At 41.9% G+C, this 23,606-nt stretch overlaps 5 protein-coding genes across 10 annotated transcripts in view; 1 reads left to right on the top strand and 4 right to left on the bottom strand.

The window, feature by feature from the left end:
• The window catches only part of LOC117573595 (probable serine/threonine-protein kinase DDB_G0267686), a 39,567-nt gene extending 34,724 nt beyond the window's left edge, over window positions 1-4,843 (bottom strand). Inside the window, exons 1-2 of one of the 2 annotated variants that reach the window (XM_052006444.1) lie at window positions 4,650-4,842; window positions 1,333-3,579 (exon numbers count right to left, since the gene is read on the bottom strand). In XM_052006444.1, coding sequence (XP_051862404.1) covers window positions 1,333-2,954 — 1,622 coding nt within the window. In that variant the 5' untranslated portion in view covers window positions 2,955-3,579; window positions 4,650-4,842. Of the gene's footprint in view, window positions 1-1,332; window positions 3,580-4,649 lie in introns of both variants that reach the window. The other variant, XM_052006445.1, reaches the window with a different exon arrangement.
• Window positions 4,844-7,361: 2,518 nt separating this feature from the next.
• LOC117575415 (WD repeat-containing protein 44) lies at window positions 7,362-14,888 on the bottom strand. Of its 2 annotated transcripts, XM_034259596.2 has the most exons (10): window positions 14,393-14,888; window positions 14,064-14,298; window positions 11,947-12,036; window positions 11,501-11,639; window positions 10,607-11,420; window positions 10,344-10,544; window positions 9,389-10,112; window positions 8,509-9,327; window positions 8,310-8,438; window positions 7,362-8,247 (listed from the first exon to the last, which is right to left on the bottom strand). In XM_034259596.2, exons 1-10 carry the CDS (start codon window positions 14,482-14,484, stop codon window positions 8,092-8,094), a joined length of 3,399 nt encoding a protein of 1,132 aa, XP_034115487.1. In that variant the 5' UTR covers window positions 14,485-14,888; the 3' UTR covers window positions 7,362-8,091. The 2 variants fall into 2 exon arrangements, with proteins under 2 accessions (XP_034115487.1, XP_034115489.1); XM_034259598.2 differs by lacking the exon at window positions 11,947-12,036.
• A 39-nt stretch (window positions 14,889-14,927) lies between these two features.
• LOC117575416 (DNA polymerase alpha subunit B) lies at window positions 14,928-16,927 on the top strand. Its single transcript, XM_034259599.2, has one exon. It carries the CDS (start codon window positions 15,101-15,103, stop codon window positions 16,898-16,900), a length of 1,800 nt encoding a protein of 599 aa, XP_034115490.1. The 5' UTR covers window positions 14,928-15,100; the 3' UTR covers window positions 16,901-16,927.
• A 1-nt stretch (window position 16,928) lies between these two features.
• LOC117575417 (uncharacterized) lies at window positions 16,929-20,389 on the bottom strand. 4 transcript variants are annotated; one of them, XM_034259600.2, is made up of 6 exons: window positions 20,163-20,389; window positions 19,020-19,142; window positions 18,806-18,943; window positions 18,188-18,366; window positions 18,003-18,125; window positions 16,929-17,942 (listed from the first exon to the last, which is right to left on the bottom strand). In XM_034259600.2, the coding sequence occupies exons 2-6, from the start codon at window positions 19,023-19,025 to the stop codon at window positions 17,441-17,443; spliced, it is 948 nt and encodes a 315-aa protein (XP_034115491.1). In that variant the 5' UTR covers window positions 19,026-19,142; window positions 20,163-20,389; the 3' UTR covers window positions 16,929-17,440. The 4 variants fall into 4 exon arrangements, with proteins under 4 accessions (XP_034115491.1, XP_051864172.1, XP_051864171.1 ...); XM_052008212.1 differs by having other exon boundaries at window positions 20,357-20,375; XM_052008211.1 differs by lacking the exon at window positions 20,163-20,389 and adding an exon at window positions 19,743-19,761.
• Window positions 20,390-21,335: 946 nt separating this feature from the next.
• Window positions 21,336-23,246, bottom strand: LOC117574962 (filamin-A). The gene is made up of 3 exons (XM_034259026.2): window positions 22,737-23,246; window positions 22,193-22,573; window positions 21,336-21,683 (listed from the first exon to the last, which is right to left on the bottom strand). Exons 1-3 carry the CDS (start codon window positions 22,879-22,881, stop codon window positions 21,388-21,390), a joined length of 822 nt encoding a protein of 273 aa, XP_034114917.1. The 5' UTR covers window positions 22,882-23,246; the 3' UTR covers window positions 21,336-21,387.
• Window positions 23,247-23,606: the final 360 nt, after the last annotated feature.

Consider the following 23,606-nt stretch of genomic DNA (forward strand, 5'->3'; position numbering starts at 1 on the left):
AACAATTTTACGACTCGTCGAGGGAGGCAGCAACGCGTTGCGGCTGTGGCTGCGTCTGTGGTACATAGAAAGGGTCTGTCAATGTCCCGCAACTAATTAAGGAAAATGATGTTGACAATGGGAATTACTCTCAGCGCGTCAGGACACGTGTGCCATTTAGCCCAAGATAGAGAGGGACACGAAAAAAAGGGAAGGTCCAGAGGGCAAAACCATTTTGCTGTCAACAAATGCAATGCCATTTGACATGAGTTCCAGGAACTAAGAACAATATAAATTGAGCAGGGTAACATCAAAATGCTGCCCGCCAGCAACGAATTTGTTTTCTGCATTTCAGGAATCGGATTTTTTCTAGCGAGTGTTTTTCAAAAGTCACGAATATTTCAATTGAATTCTTTTTGTACAAAAAGTTCCATAAAGTCAAGATTCACAGCAAATAATTTTAATACCTTAATATTTATATCGTAATACTTGGCACTTGGGATCAACTTGTTTCGAAACCTTTTCACGCGCTACTGCTTAGGGAAAATATACATTTTTCAATCCTGACTACAAAAGAAATGCCAACTGTTAAATCGCATGAATCACATTTGGAGTTCTGCAAATAGGTTTATCGTGTTCTTGACTAATGGAAAAATATTAATAGATCCACCATATGGTTACATTTATGTAATAAACCCAACCTCATCGAGAATTATGGCTTTATTTGCAAACATTATTTTTACAACTTTTAATGGCATTTAAAATGTGAAATATTTCAACTCCTCCTCATCATATAAGATTGCCTTTTTTGCCAGGTTCTAACCAATGATAATACTTAAGCGTATTAATATATCGTAATGCAAATCTATGTTTGCATTAGTTTCATCTTTAATTCAATTGTTGTTGAAAGTTAAAATACTTCATATGAAAATGCTCACATTAAGAGAGAAATCCAATAAAATAAATGTCATCATGTCATAAATGATCATTCATAATCACATTAATAGAACTTAATGTAGATCTGTCACATAGATTAATAAATATGATTCATTAAGTTAAGGAATTTAAAATGTATTCAATAATCTCTCCCATAATTCAACTTCTCATCTTTAGCACATTTCTGTGATTAACTTTATTGAGTTTACAGTTCTGACTAATGGAAATACTTAAGAATATTAATAGACCCATGTCAACAAGAATTATAGTTTCACTTTCAAATATTGTTAAAAGTTGTAGGGTGTGTAATTCCGTATTCTTTGCTAAAAATAAAACCCTTTATGTGGCACCTTATCTCATATGGTAAATAATACAATCGTCCCATAAAAACCCCACTTATTTGCATAGCTGACTCACCGCTTGACGTTGCGACAACGCTTCTCGTTCTCTGCCTCCTTGACACTATCCCAGCTATCGCCCACTCCCGACGATGACATATCATCGAGTCGCTCCTCATCCTCCATGCCCGAATCCTCGAGGCTAATGTGACAACTGGTCAACGTGACCTGTTTGCCATTATCGCCCACCTCGATCCAATCCGAAGTGCGAATGCGCTGCGATCTCTCCGTGCCATATGGCGATGAATCCGACGAGCAGCCCGAGGGACAACGTTTGCGTGGCGTCGAGTTGCCATTCAAATTGCTGGCATTCTCCTTGAGCGACTTGTTCACCGCATAGGTCAACGTATCCTCCTCATCGCCATCGGCATCCTCCACATTGTCGGCATCCACATCCTCCGTGTCGGCATCATCAATGGAGTTGTAACGTTGACGCGACAACGATTTACTAGGCGTCACCTTGGCCACGGACAACGAACGTGTGGTGGGCAACTGTTCCAGGGAACAGGAGCGATTGCGCATCGCCGCCAGCTCCGAGATGAGCAGCTCATGGAAGGTATGCTTCTTCTCTGGCGTATTGCCAGCACTCACAGAGCACTTGATGGGATTGGGATTGGGATTTGGATTGATATTGATACGCGTGCAATTTCCTGCTGCCTCGATGGTCACCTGTTCACGCTCTCGCTCCCTCACCCGCTCCCGTTCCCGCTCCATCTGCAAGCGTGTGTGCCGCTCCTGGGCCAATTCCTGCTCCAACAGTGCCTGATGCTGTATGGCACGCTCATGCTTCGTGATAATCGTGGTATCCGCTGCCGTTTGCTTCTGCGACTGACTGATGATGATCTCGGAGAACAAACGCTCCGCGGCATTCTTCAAATTGTTCTTAATCTCCACCGTTTTGCCGCTGAGAAAACTGCCATTGCCATTGCCAAACGACGAGCCCGATAGCGGACTGTCCAAGGTGGTCTTGGAGCGACGAAAGATGCTGGTTGCCGGCGTCGCTGGCGGTGCCACAAATGCGGCAGCCACATCGTCATCCATATCGAGTGTGGCCACCGGCATTTGAACGATTTTACGGGGCTTGGGCAACGGTTGTTTGGCCAAATGGAGACCGGCACGCTCGAAATCCACCTTGCCGAGACTGAGACGTGTCTCCTTCAAAGGTGTCGCGGTGTTGCTGCTGCTGCTGCTGCTGTGTGCAACAGCTGAATTGGCGCGATTAACGCTGACAACAGCATTCCCAGTGGATTCCCTGGGCTTGGCTGTGGGCACATCCGGCGCTTTGCGTAGCTTTAACGGTGGCTTCGGCGCCGTTGCTGGTGCGGCACTTGCGGCAGCTGTGGCAGTGGCACTGCCAACTAGCGCCATGGTGGGCGTTTGTGTTTGCGCCTGTTTCTTTTGCAGATTGAGTGAGGGCGACTTGTAGACCAAAGTGCGTCCCACAGCGCTTAGTTGGCTGACAAATGTGGGCTTCTTTTGTATGATTGGCGGTGAAGTTGACACGTTTGTTGTTGCTGGTGCTGTTGTTGCCGATACTGTTGTTGCAGCAGCAACTGTTGCTGTTGCTGTTTTGGGTCTGGGCGGCACTGGCGGACCCGGCCGCTTAACCGCAACCGTTGACTGCATTTCGATTGTGGCCATTATTGCTGCACGTTCTCACGCGGAGTTGAAAACCAGTATTTGTAGGTCACTTTGTTTTTTTTTCGCTTTGCTTTGCTGTTGCTGCCTGGGCAACTTGGCGACTCGTCGACTGCAACTTCGACTTCGACTGCAACTTCAACTGCTCCGCGTGTCTTTTTGGTATTGCGACGCGTTTATTTATTATTATTATTTAGCATAAAGGCGCAAATGGAAACTTGTTTTTCTCTTTGTTGTTGTTGCTAGTCGTTGCTCTTCGTGTTCTCAAGCAGCGGCTGCTGTTGCCGATGTTGCTGCTGTTGCTGGTTGCATTTTGACAGCACTGTTGCTGATCTATTTTGAATATAGGCCACGGCGGCGCACACTAACGGGCCTAGTTTGCTGATATTTGTTGCTGTTGTTGTTGTTGTTTTGCTTATTGGTTTATTGGCTTATTGAAAACTCGTTTTGCGTCGTTGTCGCTGCACTTTGGATTCTCTGAGTGAGTTTTTTTTTTTGTTTTTTGTAAGTGAAAGGGTTGCGGGTTTTTAGTAGATTCCCTATACTAAATTGCACACCTTGATTAGTTGATTTTCATTTCATTTCGTTTGGGGTTTTTTTATATTTGTTGATATTGTTTCGTTGCTTTCTGTAAATATGACGTTAATTAGCTGTTGTTGTTGCTGTCGCTGCTTTTTTGAAAGTGTTACAATAATTGTTGTGCTCAGTTGTTGTTGTTGTTGTTGCTTGCCTTTATCTTTGGCTTTGCACGATTTTTGTGCTTTGTTGCGGGCGTGTAAAAACACAGACATCATAATGAAGTTTCATGTTAGAAAGCTCAATTAAGCCAAAAGCCACATCAACAACATTAACAACAAAAAAAAAAACTAATAAAAATTCGACAACAATGCGCTCAGAATAAATTGAAGTTTAATGAAGCGTTTAGGCCGCAACAAATTTGTTGGAGAAAACTATTGAAAGATCATTTAAAAGCGATTTCAGAATGATTTTGATGTTCAAATCAATTCAAATTGGCTTCAGCGACTTTTTCCCACCGCGTTACGCCACTAAACCGTTATTTCTAACAAGAAAACATCAATTAATTATGTAAATGTAAATGTGCGCAGTTAAATTAAAGAAAATAACGTAAACAAATGATTTAGAATGGAAACTAGTTTTAATGATTTTTAAATGCATTTACAGACAACTAAAAACTGATCTGATCAAGGAAAATTTCTTTAAGTGTAGCAATGCAATTAGAACTGACTCGAATGAGGTCAGAGTTGTAGCAAAACACACAAAATGATAATTGATCGACGAGAATCGATAATCGATAAATAACGGTGAGCTTCAACACTTTTGCTCATTGCAGCTCAGCAACAACAACTTATATTGCATCTCTCTCTCTCACACATGCACATATACACAGTTATTCAAGCTCCTTGTTGTTGAGCACTTTAGGCTTGTGAATTTTTTCAATTGAATTTTGTTTAATTTAATTAAGTGCTGCACAGAGGCCAAAGAATTAACACCCACACACACATCCACAGAATAACGTTCAATGTGCAACACGCAGCACATTCAGCAGCTAGGCATGCAACACATTCAAAACCACACACAAAAGTGTTGTCTGCTTATTTTTGACCAACAAAATATTCTTGCTTCGAATTTTGTTATAAATATAAAAATACATAATTATGTAAAATGCATTTGGGTTACACTGGTATTTGTATTTCGTATTCATATGTGTGTGTTGCATTTGCAGTTGTCAACCAAAAAACACGAAAAACACCGAAACCGACACCGACGACACACAACACAACATCAACATGGGGCGAAGCGAACCGAGCGACCGTATGGAGCCGTCCGTTACGACGTTGCGCTTTGCACGAGAGCCAGAAATAAACTGAGAGCATGAAAGAGCTAAGCGCACCTTGCCTCAATCTCGGCGCAGTCTGTTTACATTTGAGTGTGTGTGTGTGCGAGTGACTGTTCGTGTGGGTGTGACTGTGTGCACGCCAACGATGTGCGCGTGACAAAAACAAATCAAACGTTTCGTGAGCGAGACACGTACTCTAACTCACTGAGAGCGGAGAAATTAATGAGTACATATATAGTGAACGGCTCTATTGCTAAATGCTTTCTGTTTATTTTAGTTGGTTACCCAAGTCTTAACTTAACTGACTTTGCCAGCACAAACTCAGATCGTGTCATGCACGAGTCGCCACGTTGCTCACGCCGCCAACGAGAGCTCATCACTCATGGCAGTCGCTCTCTTGCCCAGCATAACTGGTTCGCCTCTCTTAACACTTTAAGCTCGCTGTTACGAGATTCTGTTAGTTAACAGTTGCGTTATTTATGGCTTTGTTTTAACGTTAGAAGCTTTAACTTAAGCCTGTTTATCAGCGCAGTCTAATGGCAACATGTTTCTTTAATAGACATGTTAATATAAGACTAACCACTATGCTCTTTCGATGCGGCTTAAGAGAAGAACATGTTTAACATGCTGTCGCTCTCTTTTTTTGGTGGAGCATAAAGAGCAACTTGGCACATGGCCAAAAGTGCATTGATTGGCATTTGGAACGAGTCGCTGGGCAGGTGATGATGATGTTTGAGGGTCGTCGGCGTCGGCGTCTGGCTGCTGTGGTCTGGCTGGCATTGCAACAGCTGTTGTTGCCGCATAGTGGCACGCAACGGGAGACGCCCGCTCCACCCACAAACAGCTACAACAAAGTACGTAAATCTTTATTGATTGCATGTTGCAATTGTAGTTAGAATAGAATCACTAATCGTCTTTGGAGTGACTTTGCTGTCTGACTAAACAATTATTTAGCCGGCATTCATTCAACAAAAACATACCACCCCCTACTCTTCCTTTCTCCTCCTGCCATTGCTAATGGCCTGGTTAGTGGCATTGCAGACAGAATTGCAGTGAAGCACAAACGAAAGTCAAAACACTCACACACAGAGATAAAATACATAGACTAGCATACATATTTATGTGTATTACCAGCATACATATAAATCTTGCTCCCTTTTTTGGGGTTGCTACTTCAAATTACCGTATTTGTGTAGCTCGACTTTCGTAGGCAACCAGCGCCCAGAACCGCCCCCAAAGAAGAGGCGACATGCCTCTTTGTCCCAGGGAATCCCCCTTCTTCACACTTGCTATTCGCCACTCGAAATGATTTCCATGGCACTAAGGAAGTTGCCTCTTCCGGCCCCAAAAAAAAAAAAGAGAAATCGAGTGGGGTTCCCTACTGCGTTTTTCATTTCCTTGTTCTTCGACACTTTTTGTTGATTTTTTCTTTTGTTTTGTTGCATTTGGCGCAGCGAATTGTACATAATATATATCTGGAGTATATATGTATATTGCTGGATTTCTTGTCTGGCATTTTTGTCGCAGCCGGGAATTGGCAGACCACCAACTGCAATTACAACATGCACCATTTTGGAGAGAGAAAGCGCCCAATTGACAAAACACCCATTTCATTTTTTAAATCACACACAAAAGGATTATGGCTCAAACAAACACACACACACACAGACACACACGCTCCATACACGCGGCAGCTTCTTCTGCTTGAATGAGTTTTTTTTTTGTGCTGTACGCACCCCCAGGAAGCCCCAACAATGAAGGTTAAACTTACGCTAAATAGCTGTCGTCGCCAGGAGCACTTCTGCCTGACAGCCAGCCAGCCAGCCAGCGAGCCACTTCTAATCCTTAGCGCAGCTTGAAGTGCTTCCGCTTCTAACAGTTACAACATTCCGGGCGAGCATAAAATCAATAGAAACATTTAATGAAAATGGGGGAACCAAAGGGAAAAGGCTGCAGTCGAGTGTGCTCGACTCTAAGATATCCGCTAGCTTTAAAATTCCGCACGCAATGCGAAATTTTATGATGTGGAAAAGTGAAAGGGGAATATAGAGAGTTGTCATCAAATTTGCAGACAAGAACTATGTGTTTAGACAGACGAGCGATAGATGACCCTCTTCAGATTTTTTTACATTACGAAGGGAAGAAAAATTGTTTGGAATACTTAGAAATTTGTTAGAACAATCTTTAAATTAAAAAAAGTTTTACGAGTTCTTTAACTAACTGCAATAAATCTTTTCAAAATTGCATTTTCTAACAATTTTTTAAAGAGCTTGAGGAATTTGGAAAAAAAAGAAAACAAATTAATGAATTTCAAAGATTACATATGATAAAATGAATTAACGGATTTCTAAATGGTATTCCTCTAAAAATTTTTAAAAGAACTTCAGTAATAATTTAATGAGCCATGTCTATTGAAGTTTTTCGAAATTGTGGAAAACGTTTCACTCTCCATCTGTTATTCCGATTTCAAACTATTATTTTGTAGTTTGCTACCAAATTGTAATACCCTGCCACACTGTAAATAAATGGGTATAAAAAGAAAAGAGAAATGCTTAAAGTGCATTTGGCAGCCCTCAAGGGTTGCACATTTCTTTACTTTTACACAAAATATCATAATTATATTAAATAATTACCACAAGCTAATTATCATTAAGTATTTGTCACATACATGAGTGTGTGTGTGTGTTAGTCTGTTTAGTGTAGGTATGTGTGTGTGTGTATTTTATTTGTGAAGCTTTAAGTAATTGTAATTGGCATAATAATATTGAAAATATACATACAATACAATTGCTTGTTATAAAATTTAAATAAATTATTAACTAGAGCGATCACACACACACATACAAGAGCCCGTCACACACGCACACACATACACATACATCTGTCATTAGAAAATAATCAACATTAGAAAAACACTCGCGCTGGCCATATTAACAACAATTTGACATGATCATAGGACATACAATACAATACAATACAATAAAATACAAGATACAATACACAGAAGTTTGATACACATTACGACCTTAAGAGTTAAGCGAAATGTAGTTGGTTTAAAAACACAGACACATACATATGTATATAAATAAGCGTTAATGCTATCAATTAGTCAGTAATCCGTTATCCGTATAAAATACATACACATTTCTCATAAATACAGTACAAAAGAAACAATAAAAAAATAATAGTAGAAGAAACAAATCAAAAGTAGAGAAGCTGAAATTTTCCCACAATTATTTTTCTTATTTTTGCCACTACACACACACAATCATTGATCGCTATTTAATCCGCAATGGCCGTGTACGGCAGACTGCTGTGCTTCGGTTTCGTTTTGTTGATGAACACCTTGATGGCGCCATTGAAATCGGCACTAACCAGCACATAGCCACAACCCTTCTTATGCTGTTCGACCAACGGATCCGGCTGATTGTTTGGCAACTGCAAAAAGAATTCATCCATTAAATAATATATGATGAAGGAAAAAACTAGGCTAAGCTCACCTTATCGTTCGACACTTCATCTGGTTCCGGCTTGATAATGGCCTCCGGATGTGGCGCAAATATGGCACAGGTGACAGTTGCATTGTGTGCTTTAATGCCCTCCCAGAAATCACTGCGATCGCGACGCACCTGCAAAATAAAACCACAATTTGTTAAGTTCAATCATAATACAAATTAGAAATAGCTTTGCGTCACTCACCGAGCTCAGCTTGGAGTAGTCATGATTGGTTTTCCAGATGTAGATGCATTGATTCTCAGAGCCGGCAATAATATACTTGCCATCGTGACTAAACGAGCCCTTAATCTGCGACGACACATTCAAGTAGCCTTTGTATTTGCACGACAAATTCAAATCACGCAGATCATAAAGACGCACACGACTGTCATTCGAGGTAACCAGGATCTTGTCCTCGCCGGGCATCGGTTCAATGCCGCTTATTTTGCGACCAATGCGATTCTTGCCACGTGTGGAACGCACATGGATTTGTGTGTGATACTTCAGCTGGTCCGTGTTGTAGAAGATGCAGCGTCCATCGTAGCTGCCCACAACAGCAAATTGACCATTCTGACAGAAATTCGCAGCCGTTATAAGCTTCGTCTGGCCATCGACCTCATTCCACAGCGCCACCTTCTTGTCGGGAATATTCCACAGCCGTAGTTTGCCATCCAGACTGCCGCTTAGGAAGTAGCGATCATCGCGCGGATGGAAGGCAATCGCAGTGACGAAATCAATGTGCTGAAAGCAGCAGAGGCATTCCTTTCGGGAGATGTGCCACAGTCGCACGGTTTTGTCCATACTGCTGGACAGTATGAAATAGTTCTTCGACCAGCTCACGTCAAGCAGATCCGACGTGTGACCCACATACGTGCAGAAGGGTTTGGGCATAAAGGGGCCCGTGCACTTCTCGGCGGCGGTGGCCATGGCAATGGCCTCTTCGGCGGAATGCTGCGACACCAGCGACTCTTGTGATGGCGTGGGCGAAGACTTTTGATCGGCATTGTACTTGTTGCGCATGTCCTGCAAGAATTTAATTCAATTCAGGAAATGCAATACAAAGTTAAATCATATTTCAACTCACCTGGAAGTAAGGATAGGCATCCTTAAGTACCCAAATGCGCAACACTTTGTCCTGTCCAGCAGTCGCCAACAGTCGGCCACACGAACTGAATTTCATGCACCACACTGCGCTGGTGTCTTCGCCACTCAGATCCTGGACATGTTGCAGCTTCGTGAACTCATACGGACCCTTGTTGGAGGACGATGCTTTGATTTTGATATTCTGCTCAGGATTCATGGCATCCACAATGTCAGCAACATCTTCTTTGTGCCGTGCATGCGACACCTCCGATGCAATGGACTTGGCTTTGTCCACCGTTTTGCGCATTGTGCTGCCAAAGAAACGTTTAAGTCTCGCCGTCTTCTTCTTCAGGCGACTGCCATCCTCCGTTTCCAGTTCATCCTCATCAGGTGGCTGACCCTCAATGCTGGGCGGTATACCAATGACACTCTCCTCATCCGATTCCTTTTGTATGACCTCCAGGTGCGAGGTGAGCTTCAGTATATGCAACGAGAGCGGATTCCAGCCCTCAGGCACTGGCGGTGAACGCACTTCGGATAGCGGCATATTCTCGCCCGTATCCAGATTCTTGACCGGCACCTGCTCGAGTATCTCAAAGTCAGTCAACTGCTTGCCCGAATTGGTGCGTGTGCGCACATAAATGTTCATTTGTCGCAACACATCCTCATCCCCAGCGGACTTACGACGCTCCTTATCGTTCATGCCGCGATACAACGCCGTATAACTGAGAACAACAAATATAAATTGATTAATTTGTAATGCTTACAAAGCGCTTTTAGCTACATGAACTTTAGCGATATGCAACTAGCCAATACTCTAAGTATAAGTACAATAGTTTAACTAACTTGACGCACATCCGCCACGTTCTGTACATAATGAATAGATCGTAAGGACTGCTGGGAACAACTCTCATTTAAGGCTAAAGTTCATGTTTAGTGCAGCATATTTTGCTTACCGCGTGGCACTTCCCAAACTGTTGGAACCGCTGCCCGCAAGCTTGGGTCGACTAGCACTCTCCATGAGCATCTTTTCGATGCGCTCGATCTCGTCCTGCGACGGTCCTTGCGCCTTGTTGCTGGCCTCGTCGCGTGGCTTGACCACATAGCCACCCTGTATGGCCTTGAACAGATTGAGTCCCTGATTGGGATCAATGGAACTGTAAGTACATGCATTTATTAGTCATATTTCAATTATAGCAATAGTAAATTCATTGCCTACCTCACGCGACCTGGTGCCGAGTTGCTCTTGGCCGAGTTGGATGGACTTGGCTTCGAGTACACAGACGTCACACTGTTGCCCAGCGAATGCGATGGCTTCACTGACCGCACCTGCATCACCGTCGAGGAGGCATGACTGACGGCGGCAATTTGCGCCAACGACGATGGAGTCGTTGTGGTCGACGCCGAAGCCGACACGATTGTGCTGGTTGAGGAACATGTTAGCGTTATATTCGACGCCTTCGCGCTGACATCATTCAGTGAACTTTCAAACTGCTTGACAATATCGTCACGCAACTTTTGCTGCACATCACGCACACTTTTCACAGACCGCGTGTCGCTATCGGTGTCCTCGGCGTCGCCTGGCGGCAATCGCATGCCATCGTTCGTATTGAATTGCTCCGAGGAGCTGCTGCTCAGTTTGCGTGACTTCTTTTTGGTGCGAGGCGGCGCAACGGGGCCACTTGAGGTGATGGAATCTGTGGTCTTTGATTGCGTCAGCTTTGTGCTTGCTATCACATCCGGTTCCTGCAGCATTATGGTTGCACTATCGGCAGCCGTTATGCGTGCTGCAGTTACTCCAGCTGCAGCAGCACTCGCTGCACTCGAGGAGCTGGCGGCGTTCACAGCTTGTGTTTGTTGCTTGGCAGTTCCTGCTGCTATGGCGTTTGTTGTAGGCGCTGTCGTCGATGACGTCGAGGTTGTTGTTGTCGGTGGTGGCGTCTGACGTTGCAGTTGATGCTGCTGCTGTTGCGATTGCAGCTGCTGCTGTTGGGCATTCATTGAGGCCAGCGATTCACGATCAACGCTGATTGCTATGTGGATTGTAAAGTGAGAACAACATTCAAATGGTTTGCTCAGTTTTTCAAATACAAACACACACACACACACTCACCCGATGGATCGATGCTGCCCGCCAAGATGCGTCCCACGCGACCCAATGATGTCATGCTCTGAATGCTCATCGTATCGCTTTCAATCACCTTAAACGGATGTGTGGGTCGATTGGTAAAGACGCCATCCATCGAGCTGTTCTGTATGATGCAAGAGATGAGAGAACAAGACCAAGAACAAGAATTAGTAAATAAGAATTCATAAGCCAATTGCATGCTTGGCAGTCAGAGAGAAAAAAAGAGAGAGAGAAAGAAATGAAAAACAGACTATAGACAGACAAATAATTGCAAGTACAAAAAGTGAAACTAAAGCTTGTGTGTTACAGTTACAAAGTTAAGGGTGTGAGAGTGCGTGTGTCTGTGTGAGTATGCGAACGTGTGTGTAAGTAGATAAGTGTGTAAGCTAAATACATTGCTACATTGGATTGAGAAAAGAGAGATTTAGTACCTGAGAATCAGGTGTGAGTGTATTTCCTGGATTATCATCTTCATCATTTTGCATGCATTGACGCAGTTCTTGAAAGCGTTGTCTACCAGACTATTACGATTTTTTGTTTTTGGTTTTGTTTTATATACATACATATATATAATTATAAGTACAAACATTTGGGTTGAAGTTTTTTTTTTGTTTTAGACCGTATTCCATGTAAGTTTTACAATTCAATTATATTTATATAGTTTTTATCGTTGAATGTTACGAAATGAGCAGAAGAAGAGCACAAAATATGAAAATAAAGAGCAAACATGTTTACAAATAAATTAAAAATTGATTTCTGTTGTTGTAGCGCCTCTATCATAATCATCAACATCATCATCACAATCATAATCACAATCACATCAACAAATAATAAAAAGTAAACATCAACGAAGCGATCGAGAAGCGCTCTTATCATCAAAGTACTTGGAGAGGGATTCCCTATACGATAAGTGAAGTGTCATGAATGGAAAACGCAGTCGGAATGATCCCACAGTCAATTTCAGCTATTTATAGGTCAGCACTAGACCTTGACCAACAACGTTTACCACTCGTCTAGGTACAACCTATTTATTTTTATTTCATTTTTTACCGTAGTTCACTGATAATAAAGTCGCAAAGTAAATGCTGTTAACATTAATTGGAGCGGCGACTATCAAGAGAGATAGCTAAAGCGACATTTCGTTTTTCGTTTTTTTTCCGCGTAATCAGCGCAAGGCAACATAACATATAATAAATGAAATTCTATGAAAATACCAAAAAAATGTTATACAACAACAACGACAATGCTTAATTATCTTAATTCAACAATTGCAGGGGTTGAAATGAAATTTAATTGATTCGGTTGCCAGGGCACAGCAAACAGAATTTGAATCAGAATCTGTGTGAATCAGTAGATAGAATTTGAGGAATCTGAAGGCTGAATTGTTATTAGTTTTAATATGAATTGTACCCAAGTGCTTTCTTGTTAATATGGTGAAATAAATAAAAAGAATCTGAAATTTAGTGTCCCAAAATAGTATAGCAACAAGTGATAAAACAAAGTTGAATCAGCAGATACAATCTGACGAATCTGAAAGTTGAATATCTTTTGTCTAAAGCGCTATCATATTGTCACTGAATATAATAATATAATATAGATTATATTACAGTTAACATACTAAAATAAACAAAAATAAACTTAATTTTTGTGGTCCCAAAAATCAGAAGATAAAATCAACAAATATGTTATCTATAGAGCACTTTCCTAAAGTTACTACTTATTATATTAATTGTGTAATTGTTATTACAGTTAATATTGTAAAACAGGTGTCGCAACAAGTTTAAATTCGAATGGGAAACTAAATATTACATAAAAAGTCTTAATAGTTTTAGTTTCTTTGTTATGAGGGGCGCCACAGAAATCAGCAAACTATATAGATATAGCCACTCTTTAAACATAGATCAACCCTCGTCAAGCATAACACTGTATGTATATTATTATATAGTCTGACTGACCATTTGATGACTATCTACGAAACCTTTCACAATGTCGACAGAGGAGGGAGACAAAAAAAAACACAACACAGACATAAATTATAAAAACAAATAAAGCAAATGCTGTTGTGCTTTAGCTAATAGAGAAAACCATATGACTAAAACGTTAAATGACAAGGGGAAAGGGAAGGGGAAGTGGGAGGAATTAATTTGCTTTGTGTGTTTTTCGTTTTTATGTTTTTGGGACTCGCAGTGAAATCGGCACAAAGAAATTTGCATTGATTTTTTGCACAACAACAACAAAGCACTCGAGCAGAAAAGGGAAAACGGAAAACGTGCATTGAATGCTGGGGAACTATAATACAATATAATATAATAGATCTTAATAATTGTTAACAATCTCTCTGATGGGAGCGTGACGCTATATTATCGCTATAAACTCGAGAACTGAAATAAGAAAAAACACACAACAAAGTAAAGAGTGCATGCAAGCAATAATTCCAAATCAATCAAAAATCTATAAAAAGAACAATTTTCGTATTGAACGCAAAACGCAACCAGCAAAAAATTTAGTTTTTGTTGTCACTCCCCATTTGTCCGCCCCATAAACTTACCACGCCCTTCACTGGCTTCGGCTCCACAAAGACATGAGCGGGGGCGGTGCAGGAGGCATTGGAGGAGTCAACTACATCCTGTTGCTTGAGACGAGCGCCCAAACTGTTGGTGGGACTACGGGTGGCGGGGGTGTTGGCGCCAATGGGCGTCGCATCGCTGTCCGACGAGGCAGCCGCATTCACACGCACCGCTGGCTCCGGAAAAATGAATTCCTGTGCTGGCAATTTGTTGCGACTGCATTGAAAACAAATACAACATATAATAATCTAGTATACATTGGGGTGAGTCACAAGCTAGTTGAGGTAACTCTCCTCAACTCTCCACCTACCCAAGAGTTGAATGACGATTGTTGTTGGGTGTTGTGTCTTCGGCATCAAAAAATTCCTCTGAGCTATCCGAATCGGTTTCCAGTTTGCTCATTTTGTTATTGTTGTTGTTGTTGTGAATGTGTTGTGCGTGTGTGAATTACCTAATCTACTTTCCCACTCTCACTAACGACTATGCAAATTGACCAAATTATGTTTTCGTTTCGTTTTTTTTCTTTTTGCTTGCTTGCTTTGTATGCGTCTGTGTGTGTGTTTTGTTGTTGTCGAGCTGCAGGGCTGTGTCCCTGTTTTGTTGTTGCTGCTGTGTCTCCGCTGCTTGCTTGCGTTGTTAAACCAAACAGTAGTTGTGTTTCATCATATCCTGATGCTGCTGGAGCGCAACAAACTGGTCATTCAGCATTTTGCACACATTCGCGTGTGTGGGTGTGTGGTTTTTGTTTTAAATATATTAACTACACAATTTTAATAATTAATTTTGTTTTACGCCCCGACGACACAACGACAGAAGGCTACGTTTAGTTGCATTGACTACGCAACATTGCTCAACACTGCACACCTGGCAAAGCGATTCAGTGCTGCCAGCTGGTTGTTTTTTCGATAAATATCGAATATTTGGCACTCACAGTGCAGCGCAATATTTGGGCACTTATCGAGCTCCCGCCAAAAATCGGCAAGTGACCACAGTTGATTCAGTTTATTTATAACGCCAAATGGAAGCGGAGCTAAAACAACAATTTGATGAAATGGGCGTGGAGCCCACGGCTCCAGTGCTCGACAAATGCATGGAGCTGGCAATATCCTATAATGTGAACGATGCCACCGAATTCGTGGAGCAGTGGATGGCTTTCAGTTTGTCGCATCTGCAAGGCGATGAACCCACAGTTGCCAATCTTGGTGAATTTGAGCGCAAAGTGCTGCAAACGAGGCGTGAAAAAGGTGGCTCAAAGAAGCCAACTAAGTCTACAACAACGAGTTCCTTGGATACGAGCTCGTTGGCTAACTATGGCTTAATGGAGGAAGATGATCCGATGCTGAATGACTATGTGGATGAAAGTACAGCGTCCACACTGCCACACACACCCAAGGCAACCAAGAATCCGAGTCGCGCTTCGGCGCTCAAGGCTGGAGTACTCTTTAGCCCCGCTAGCTACTCGCCAAAAGCCACAAGGGAATCGCCAGCTGCTACATCCGCTGTAGAAGGAAAACCTGGAGACATCGTTGACTCCTTTGGTCATCCCAAGCTGATGGCCGCCTCCAGTTGGCAATCTCAAGTGCAGCACACTGTGCCGGTTCTACAGCTGCTGCGGCACAATGATGCACCACTGACCATGTCCAATCTGCGCTACATGAACGATCTGCTGCACGAGCGTTGTGACGATTTGCACGATCGCCTCGTCGACATTGGCCAGGCACTTGTCGAGAAGAAACTGGGCACCAAGGGCGCTGCCGAATGTAGCTGGTATCCACAAGATCGTCATACGCTGGACGCTCTGCACATGCTGCATGCAGTGGGCATGATTCACTCCGATGACGACGGACCATTGGATGCACATTCGGCGCTACTCGCCGTGCTGGACACGGAGGAAAAGTTGCTAGCTCTCAATTTCTCGCAGCTCAAGTCGGGCAGCATTTTCCCTGGGCAAGTGGTGCTCGCCAAGGGTTTCATACCACGCGGCGATACCTTTGTGGTCGAGGAGCTGCACACGGATCGCAAACTGACACCGCCACCACCTCTCAAAGTGGAACGCGAACTACAGTTCGTGGTGGCCGCCGGTCCCTACACAAACAGCACGGATATGTGCTACGAACGGTTACACGAACTACTCAACTATCTACGGGAACATCGTCCCGATGTGCTGCTCTTAACAGGTCCATTTGTGGAAGCAGAACATAAAGCTATCAATGAATTGGCTGAAACCTTTGACGCCTTCTTTGAGAAGATGATCGCAGGCATCATGGATGTAGTGGGCAGCAGCACAAGCGTGCTGTTAATCAGTAGTCAAAAGGATGCCATGGCTGCAGCAGTATATCCCACTCCTGCTTACACACTCCGCAAAACGTATCCCAATCTGCAACTGCTGGCAGATCCTTCACTCATCGATCTAGATGGCATTACGCTGGGCGTCAGTTCCACCGATGTGCTTGATCATCTGCTGAGCCACGAGTTTGCTGCCAATGCGGGAGAACGCATGCACCGGGCCATCAATCATCTGTTCCATCAGGGTTCGTTTTATCCGCTGTGCCCGCCAGGCGACGAGAACATGTCCTATGACTCCCAGTTGGCGGCAAAGTTTGCCCAACTCAAACAGTTGCCCAATGTCCTGATTCTTCCCAGCGATCAGCGGCATTTTATACGCATGGTCAGCGATTGCTTGGTCATCAATCCGGGTCGTTTAGTGGATAGCAAAGGTGGCACTTTTGCTCGCTTCCTGGTGACACCAACGGCGCCAACAGCGACAAAGGCACCCAATATGTTTAGCAGTGTCGCCTGTCAGATTCAGCGTATTTAAGTATTTTAATAAAAATATAAATTCCAAATCGATTTTTAAAGCGTTTATTCATTTTGTAGTTTTACAGCTAAACAGTAGGAAATGATTTCTAAACGTACTCGTATTATCTCTCTATATATATAGTCTAGGATGTAGGTGTATCTATGTGTGTGTGTGTGTGTGTGTGTTGTGGCTGTGTGTTGGTGTTTGTTTGTTGTCCAGCAGTTCGAACTCAATTCGAGATGCTCGCATAAAACTAAAAACTTTATTGTATATTTTCAACTATACAAAAAATACTGCATGAAACGTTTACAATAATATTATAATTAATAATAATAATAATCTAACCTTGCGCAAACTTTTCACAATTTGCGTTAAATAATTCCTGTTTGTTTTTCATTTATAATTATTTTAAATCATTTTCTTAATTTTTGTTTAAGTATCTGCGCGCCACGTTCCCGTTTAAGTTATTTACGCCCGCCCGCCCCATTTTTTGTGTGCTTCTATTTTGTGGGAGCTGTTCAACTGCGACGCTTAGTTGTTGGGCTCCTGCTTGTATTGTTATTGCCTATTGTTGACGCCCTCGGGATTGTGGAGGCCACCACCGCCAGGGCCACCGCCGCCCATGCTATGCTCCATATTCTTGACAATCACATAGTTGGTCATGTGATTGATGGCCTCGTCCTGCAGCCGTTCCGGCCAACGTTTCATATACGATTTGATAAAGTCACTAAACGTATCCACTTTGTCTGGCGTGCTCTTGTGTGTGTCCACAATGTTTTTCACAATATCCACGAATTTATCGTAGTCTTCGTGGGATTTTTTGATTTTATTATAGTTCGGCACACCGCCGTTTGTATTGCCCCCAGGGCCACCGCCAGCTCCACTGGCTCCCGCTGCATTCTGCATCTGCTGCTCCATATTGCTGTCGGCAAGACGCGCCGAGGCAGCGGCAGCCACGGCTGCCACCGCCGCTGAGGAGGCCATGAAATTATCGACATTGCCCGCATTAGGCGGCGGTTGGGAGTGGTCCATAAAGTGGCGATGCATGCCATACTCCGTTCTGTAAAAGAATCCGAGAATTGCAAAAAGGATCGTGGAAGAAAACGCACTTGCAACTCACTTGTAGAACCCCTCCGCGTTGTTGCTGTTAAACTCTTGTTGAGACATTGGATTTTTCCAAACTGGTGACTCGGATGTGGAAGGTAAACTGCTCGCATTCGAGGAGCTCGTCATGCGTTTATCTCTGAAAGGATATCAATTTGTTATTTACATTTTTATTTGATATATTCATTTGCTACTACTCACTTGTAACCTGTGTGTGCGGCCAAGCTCTTAAACACATCATCCACTTGACTGTAGAATTTCCACGTGCTGATTATGCCCGTTGTCTCGAATGTCTTTTGCTCCTGGCGATAACGCTGTGTCAGATTATTCACCTTAAAGTGTACTTCCAGAGCGGTAACGGGAACGCCAAGGCCCGTCAACTGCAATAAACACAATTAATCATTAATCAATTAGTATATAAACCATTTATATTCACTAAAATCATTTACTCATTAATATCAAATATTCATTTATTCTTTTTCATTATTCACTAATCTATCATTCAGCAAAGAATTATTATTTAATAAATTTGTTCACATATTTGAAAAATTAAAAAAAAAAATTGTATTCATTCAAAATCAAACTCTTTTTTCACACAAACATAAACATATTTTGTATAAAGAAATTCTTAATTATAATTATTATACCATTTATTTCTTTAGAATAATATAATGAAAGCATTAATTATTTCTAGCTCCAATTTATATTTCGATCTATGTATCATTACTTATTCCATAACTTTGATTCTTGATGTTCAATTTTTACAAAACTAATTTGAGATACAATTTAAGATAGTTTCAGTTCTGAATAGATACTCACTTGCTTTGCCATAGCCACATAAAGGTGTCCATTTCGTTTAATTGTGCGCAATTCATAGGCGCAGACTTTCCATAGTTTAATTAGCTCTAATACTCCACTATCCTCCCATTGTCGGCGCTTTTTGTTGAATTTTTCATACTAACAACAAATTGGGAGATTCACAGTTAATTTGGGGAATTCAAGAAAGAACCCATTATCTTTTTTGCATACTTACAGGCATTTCACATGGGTCTCATTCGCGACAAACGGTTGCCCAACAAAATTCGGCTGCCAATTGGAGTTGGACATGGAGCAAGCTAATCAGTATGGGAACATTATTGCACCTGGGCACCCGCACCTGTAATTTATTTATGTTTAATTAATTTAATCAGATTTTTTAAGTTATTGTCTAAATATTTGTATTCTTTTATCGATCTAGTTAACTTTTGTCAACTTCCATTTGCAATTATACCGATTTTTATTTACAGCTTGAATTAAATTTAGTCAAAAATAACTTCATTCTCAAATTATTATTAAATTCTCACAAAATTAGTTATATTAACTGATTGCAGGGTATTTGCCCGTCGAGCAAGCTTGCGTTCTGCGCTAACATATGTTTACTTTGGCAGAGGCCAAACAACAGTAGAATTCGCAAGGTTTACAGATTGTATGCAGAAAAAACTATTTAATCGATAAAAGCACTTAAAGGGAATTGCAAACAGCACCTGTTTGATTAATAATGAAATTAATATGCGCTTTAATTATCTAGTAACACACATACACAGCAACTGCGCTTGTGTATAATTTTTGCCGGGCGACAAATACAAATGCAATAAAGCGGCTTAGATTTACGCACACGTAAACAACATAATAGAGAGTGCGATATGCATGTGTATGTATTTATATTATCATTAAGCTGCAAATACACCGGCAAGCATAAACACTCACACACACGTACACTGAGGAGAGAGAACGACATACGCTAGTAAACAAAAAGGTGAATGCAAGGTGTAGGAAAAACAATGGAACGGCGATATGAAGCTAACACGACGGCGGCTAAAGTTGTACTGAAGCGGTATTTCAAGTATACAAAAGCTGCGACCAGAGCACAAATGAAGATGCTACAACAACAAGAGCGACGACAGCAACAGCAGCGACTGCGACGTCGACAGTCAAACCGCCGACGCGGTCGCTGCGCTACTTTGGCACTTGCTGCCCCTCAATTGATGATGGGGCCAACAGCAGCAACAACAACAACAACAATGTGCTGCGAGAGATGGTTACTTTTCTTGAATACACACACACGCGCATACAATATTTTTTCCCTTTGCGAGAAATGAAGATACACACTCACACACACACGCAAGTATGTACATACTTTTCCTTTTGCTATGCGATTACAGCAAATGCAATTTCGATACTCATATGGACACAAGCAGCAACATCAGCAGCTGGGCGCGCACAATTACAATCACAGAGTGACGAGCACTCACAACACCACAACAACCAAACACTCAACTTAATAATAAGTTAAATAATTTAATTTTAATTATCTTCTTGAAGAACACACACACTCGAAAAACGTAGTTAGCAGCTCAACTCGAGATATTTACCAACACTATAATGATGGCAAAACGTACACGACCATAATGACGTTGTTCGAGGGAGACAGCAGCAGCGCGCGCAACATGGTGTGAGCGGCACAGCTAGTATACTATTCATCCACCCAAGCGTTGCCAGCTAGTCGAAAAATGTGCAAGTACAATTCAAAAAGTGCGGAAAATGCAAATAAATAAAAGTCAAGTGCAAATTGTTCCTCGTATGTATGAAAAGGGGTGAGTGCAGAGTTTATTTATTATTAGTAAGTAACATAGGTATTTGTATATATTTGTAAAAAGTGCCTGCTTTGTAATGTTATCAAAAATATGGCGCAGCCACGCCCCCAACGAGCTTAAATGAGTAATGATTTTAGCTGAGGCAGCAGCGCTCTAGCTTGATTTCCAGGCTTGAACATGACCATGTAATTTATCTTAAGCGCGCCCGCCACTCGGCAACAACAACAAGACCCAACGGCAGCAACAGCAGCAGCGGCAGCAGCTCGTTAAGGCGAGCAAAGCAAACGCATTATCATCATCATCAACTGTGTGCGATTGTAGCAATTGTGTGCGTGTGTGTGCGAGTGTCAGCACTCTCTCCCCTCTCGCTCTAATGCGCAAGTGCTTTTGTTGGCGCGCGCACTCACACATACACAGAGACGCACATGCTGTACGGTCATCATCATTAGGTTGGCACACACAGTAAGAGCAGCGGCAACCCCCCAATACCTAAACACACACACACACACACTTGCACACTAAATGCGAACGTCATTAGCGTCGGCTAAATAACAAAAAATGATAATGTTGCTCTTTCACTGTCGTTCGTTGTCGTAGCCGTTGCCGGCGTCGTCATCAGCGTTGGTAATCATCATTATATTTTACATAGAATGAACTTTGTTGAGAACGCCCAACGCCCCCCCGCCTCCCGTCCGCCTTCGCTGCAACTTGAAAAGGTCAAACGCTGCGGCTTATTGAGTTTGTTCTGTTTTTATTGCACCATATTCGTTAGTCAGAGATAAGGCTAAACGGCGATCCCGGAATGTGCTGCTCGCCCCACTTGGCCACCAGATGATAATTGCCAGGATCTCGCACCTGGTACATGACACGAAAGATATTGCGGCCCAAATGCTTCACCACGATCTCCTCACTCGGCCCTTGAGGTCCCAGTATGGCCACAAACAACATATTGTTGCCCGCTGCACTGGCATCCACGGTGAACTCATTGCGCTCTAGAAGATTAATGTGGGTCAAGCCGAGGCCACGACTGTGCACTTGGCTGGCATCAGACTGAAAGACGGGCACTGCAATGGAAGGGATTACGTTAGGAATGTAAAAATAGACAATGTAATTTAATGTTAAAAGACGATTATTGCACTTAATTGCACATCCAACATAATTGCATACGCTAAAATAAATGCAAACCCAAAAAAAGTTTTTATTTTTATGTTATTTTGATATTAAAGTTAACTACATTTTTGTGTGTGTAAAACTTCGATGAGCATTACTGCCATTGTACTTCAAATGCTCATCTATCTTTTACATTAAAAATGTTGCAATTATCTGCAATGTGTAATTAAAATATAAATATTTTTGCACTATTATTTGAGAGTCGCAACGCTTGTACACAATTTTACTAGGCTGATAAGTACTGTAACTTAAAAGCTGTTTCAATAATAAATCTGATGATTCAAAAATAATGCAATTATCCGAAATGTGCAGTTATATGCAATGGAGTTTAATAAGAGCCTTTAGAATTCACACAAATTAATGCAATTTGTAAGATGTGCAATTATAGACATTAGTTACTTACTTGCTGAACTAGACGCAGCTGCTTCAGCGGCATCTTCAACTGGAGCTGCTCCCGCAATTGTCACTATAATGTAGGGAGACTTGGGCAGCGGCACCGAGTTGCATTTGATGTGCACTTTGTAGAGTCCCGCCTGGTTCAGTTGGCACTGCACCTGAAAGCGTTCCGGATCCAACTGTTCGAGATGCAGCGCAGCTCCATGCTGACCACTGGGATTCTCAAGACGCACATCAAAGTTGCCCTTGACGCCATTGCGTTTAATGATGAAGCTCACCATGGAGTTAATGCGCACAGCGCCGCTGGGCAAATGCAACAGCTGCACCTTGCCGGCATCGGTCAACTCGGGTGCAATGTAGACGTGTGGCGGCTCTGTGGGATATGCATCTGCAAAAGCAATGTTTACGGTGCTATAAATAGACGGGCAATAAATTGAATGCTCAGCTACTCTGACCCCAAATATTGAGTACAATATCAATTTTGGCGTTTGCATCGATATTTGGAATGAAAATTTGTTTTATTTATGTACATATTTTGACTTCCGACTCACCCGCGTCTGGTGTGCGTTGATATCGGCCAAAAATACAAACACTCTCCGGACTGTGGCCATCAGTAGCAACACCATCAGCTATGGAACGGTCCAGCAAATTTGTCGCGTTTGTATTTAAACGCATCTCCTGCGACACTTTAAACATGCCGCTTTCAACACAACAAACAACAAATCACTTAAAGACACTTAAAATGTTTTTCAAAGTATTTCCGTAAAAAAATCTATATTTCTTTTTCCTAAATTGCTGTAGCTGTCTGTGGACCGTGCTGTTTCTATTCCTTGGCCAGACTGAGTCTATGCTCTCCAAACATGGGGGCTTCTGTTCTCTTTTTTCAATAGAGCACAAAAAAACACTCTTTAAATTCTGAATTATGTACATAACATATGTAGATAAGGCAGCAATGGGCACATGCTCCACGATGAAAATGTTTATGATCTGCAGCTTCGATGGGCATCATGCCAAAACAACTACATAGCATTGAATAGAGAGCATTTTGTGAATACTCATGCAGGCATGTACATCACTTATTTGCAGGCACTGTAGATCGCATTGGATGCATACTGTCAATTATATTAATTAATTTAATTCGCTTGTGAAGGGGGTGGATGCCAGTCCTAAAAGAATTATTATTTTTATATGATTCTTTATTTGTTTCTATTTAAACTATTAGTATCTGTGACCCTTTTTAAATTAGTTTAATAGCGTTCTTATTATTGCAATAATTAACAAGTTAATTTATGTTCATTTAGAAAATAATAATTAATATTTTAATACCAATTTAACGATTATTTTTAAATAGATTTTATAAAATTTCAGAAACATAAAAAACAGTAAATCTATGTATTATCTTTTTTATATTATTGTATTTG

This window comes from Drosophila albomicans, chromosome 2R (genome assembly GCF_009650485.2).
Source record: "Drosophila albomicans strain 15112-1751.03 chromosome 2R, ASM965048v2, whole genome shotgun sequence".
Classification (NCBI taxonomy): Eukaryota; Metazoa; Arthropoda; class Insecta; order Diptera; family Drosophilidae; genus Drosophila; species Drosophila albomicans.

Coding starts and splice junctions, on each gene's coding strand:
- LOC117575416 (XM_034259599.2), top strand. CDS start 15,101: ATGGAAGCGGAGCTAAAACAACAATTTGATGAAATGGGCGTGGAGCCC.
- LOC117574962 (XM_034259026.2), bottom strand. CDS start 22,881: ATGTTTAAAGTGTCGCAGGAGATGCGTTTAAATACAAACGCGACAAAT. Junction 22,574..22,736: donor TCAACGCACACCAGACGCGG/GTGAGTCGGAAG, acceptor TTGCTTTTGCAG/ATGCATATCCCACAGAGCCG. Junction 21,684..22,192: donor AGCTGCGTCTAGTTCAGCAA/GTAAGTAACTAA, acceptor CTTCCATTGCAG/TGCCCGTCTTTCAGTCTGAT.
- LOC117575417 (XM_034259600.2), bottom strand. Junction 18,367..18,805: donor ATGTGGCTATGGCAAAGCAA/GTGAGTATCTAT, acceptor TGTTTATTGCAG/TTGACGGGCCTTGGCGTTCC. Junction 18,126..18,187: donor GCCGCACACACAGGTTACAA/GTGAGTAGTAGC, acceptor ATATCCTTTCAG/AGATAAACGCATGACGAGCT.
- LOC117575415 (XM_034259596.2), bottom strand. CDS start 14,484: ATGAGCAAACTGGAAACCGATTCGGATAGCTCAGAGGAATTTTTTGAT. Junction 14,299..14,392: donor AATCGTCATTCAACTCTTGG/GTAGGTGGAGAG, acceptor TTTTCAATGCAG/TCGCAACAAATTGCCAGCAC. Junction 12,037..14,063: donor CGAAGCCAGTGAAGGGCGTG/GTAAGTTTATGG, acceptor AAATCGTAATAG/TCTGGTAGACAACGCTTTCA.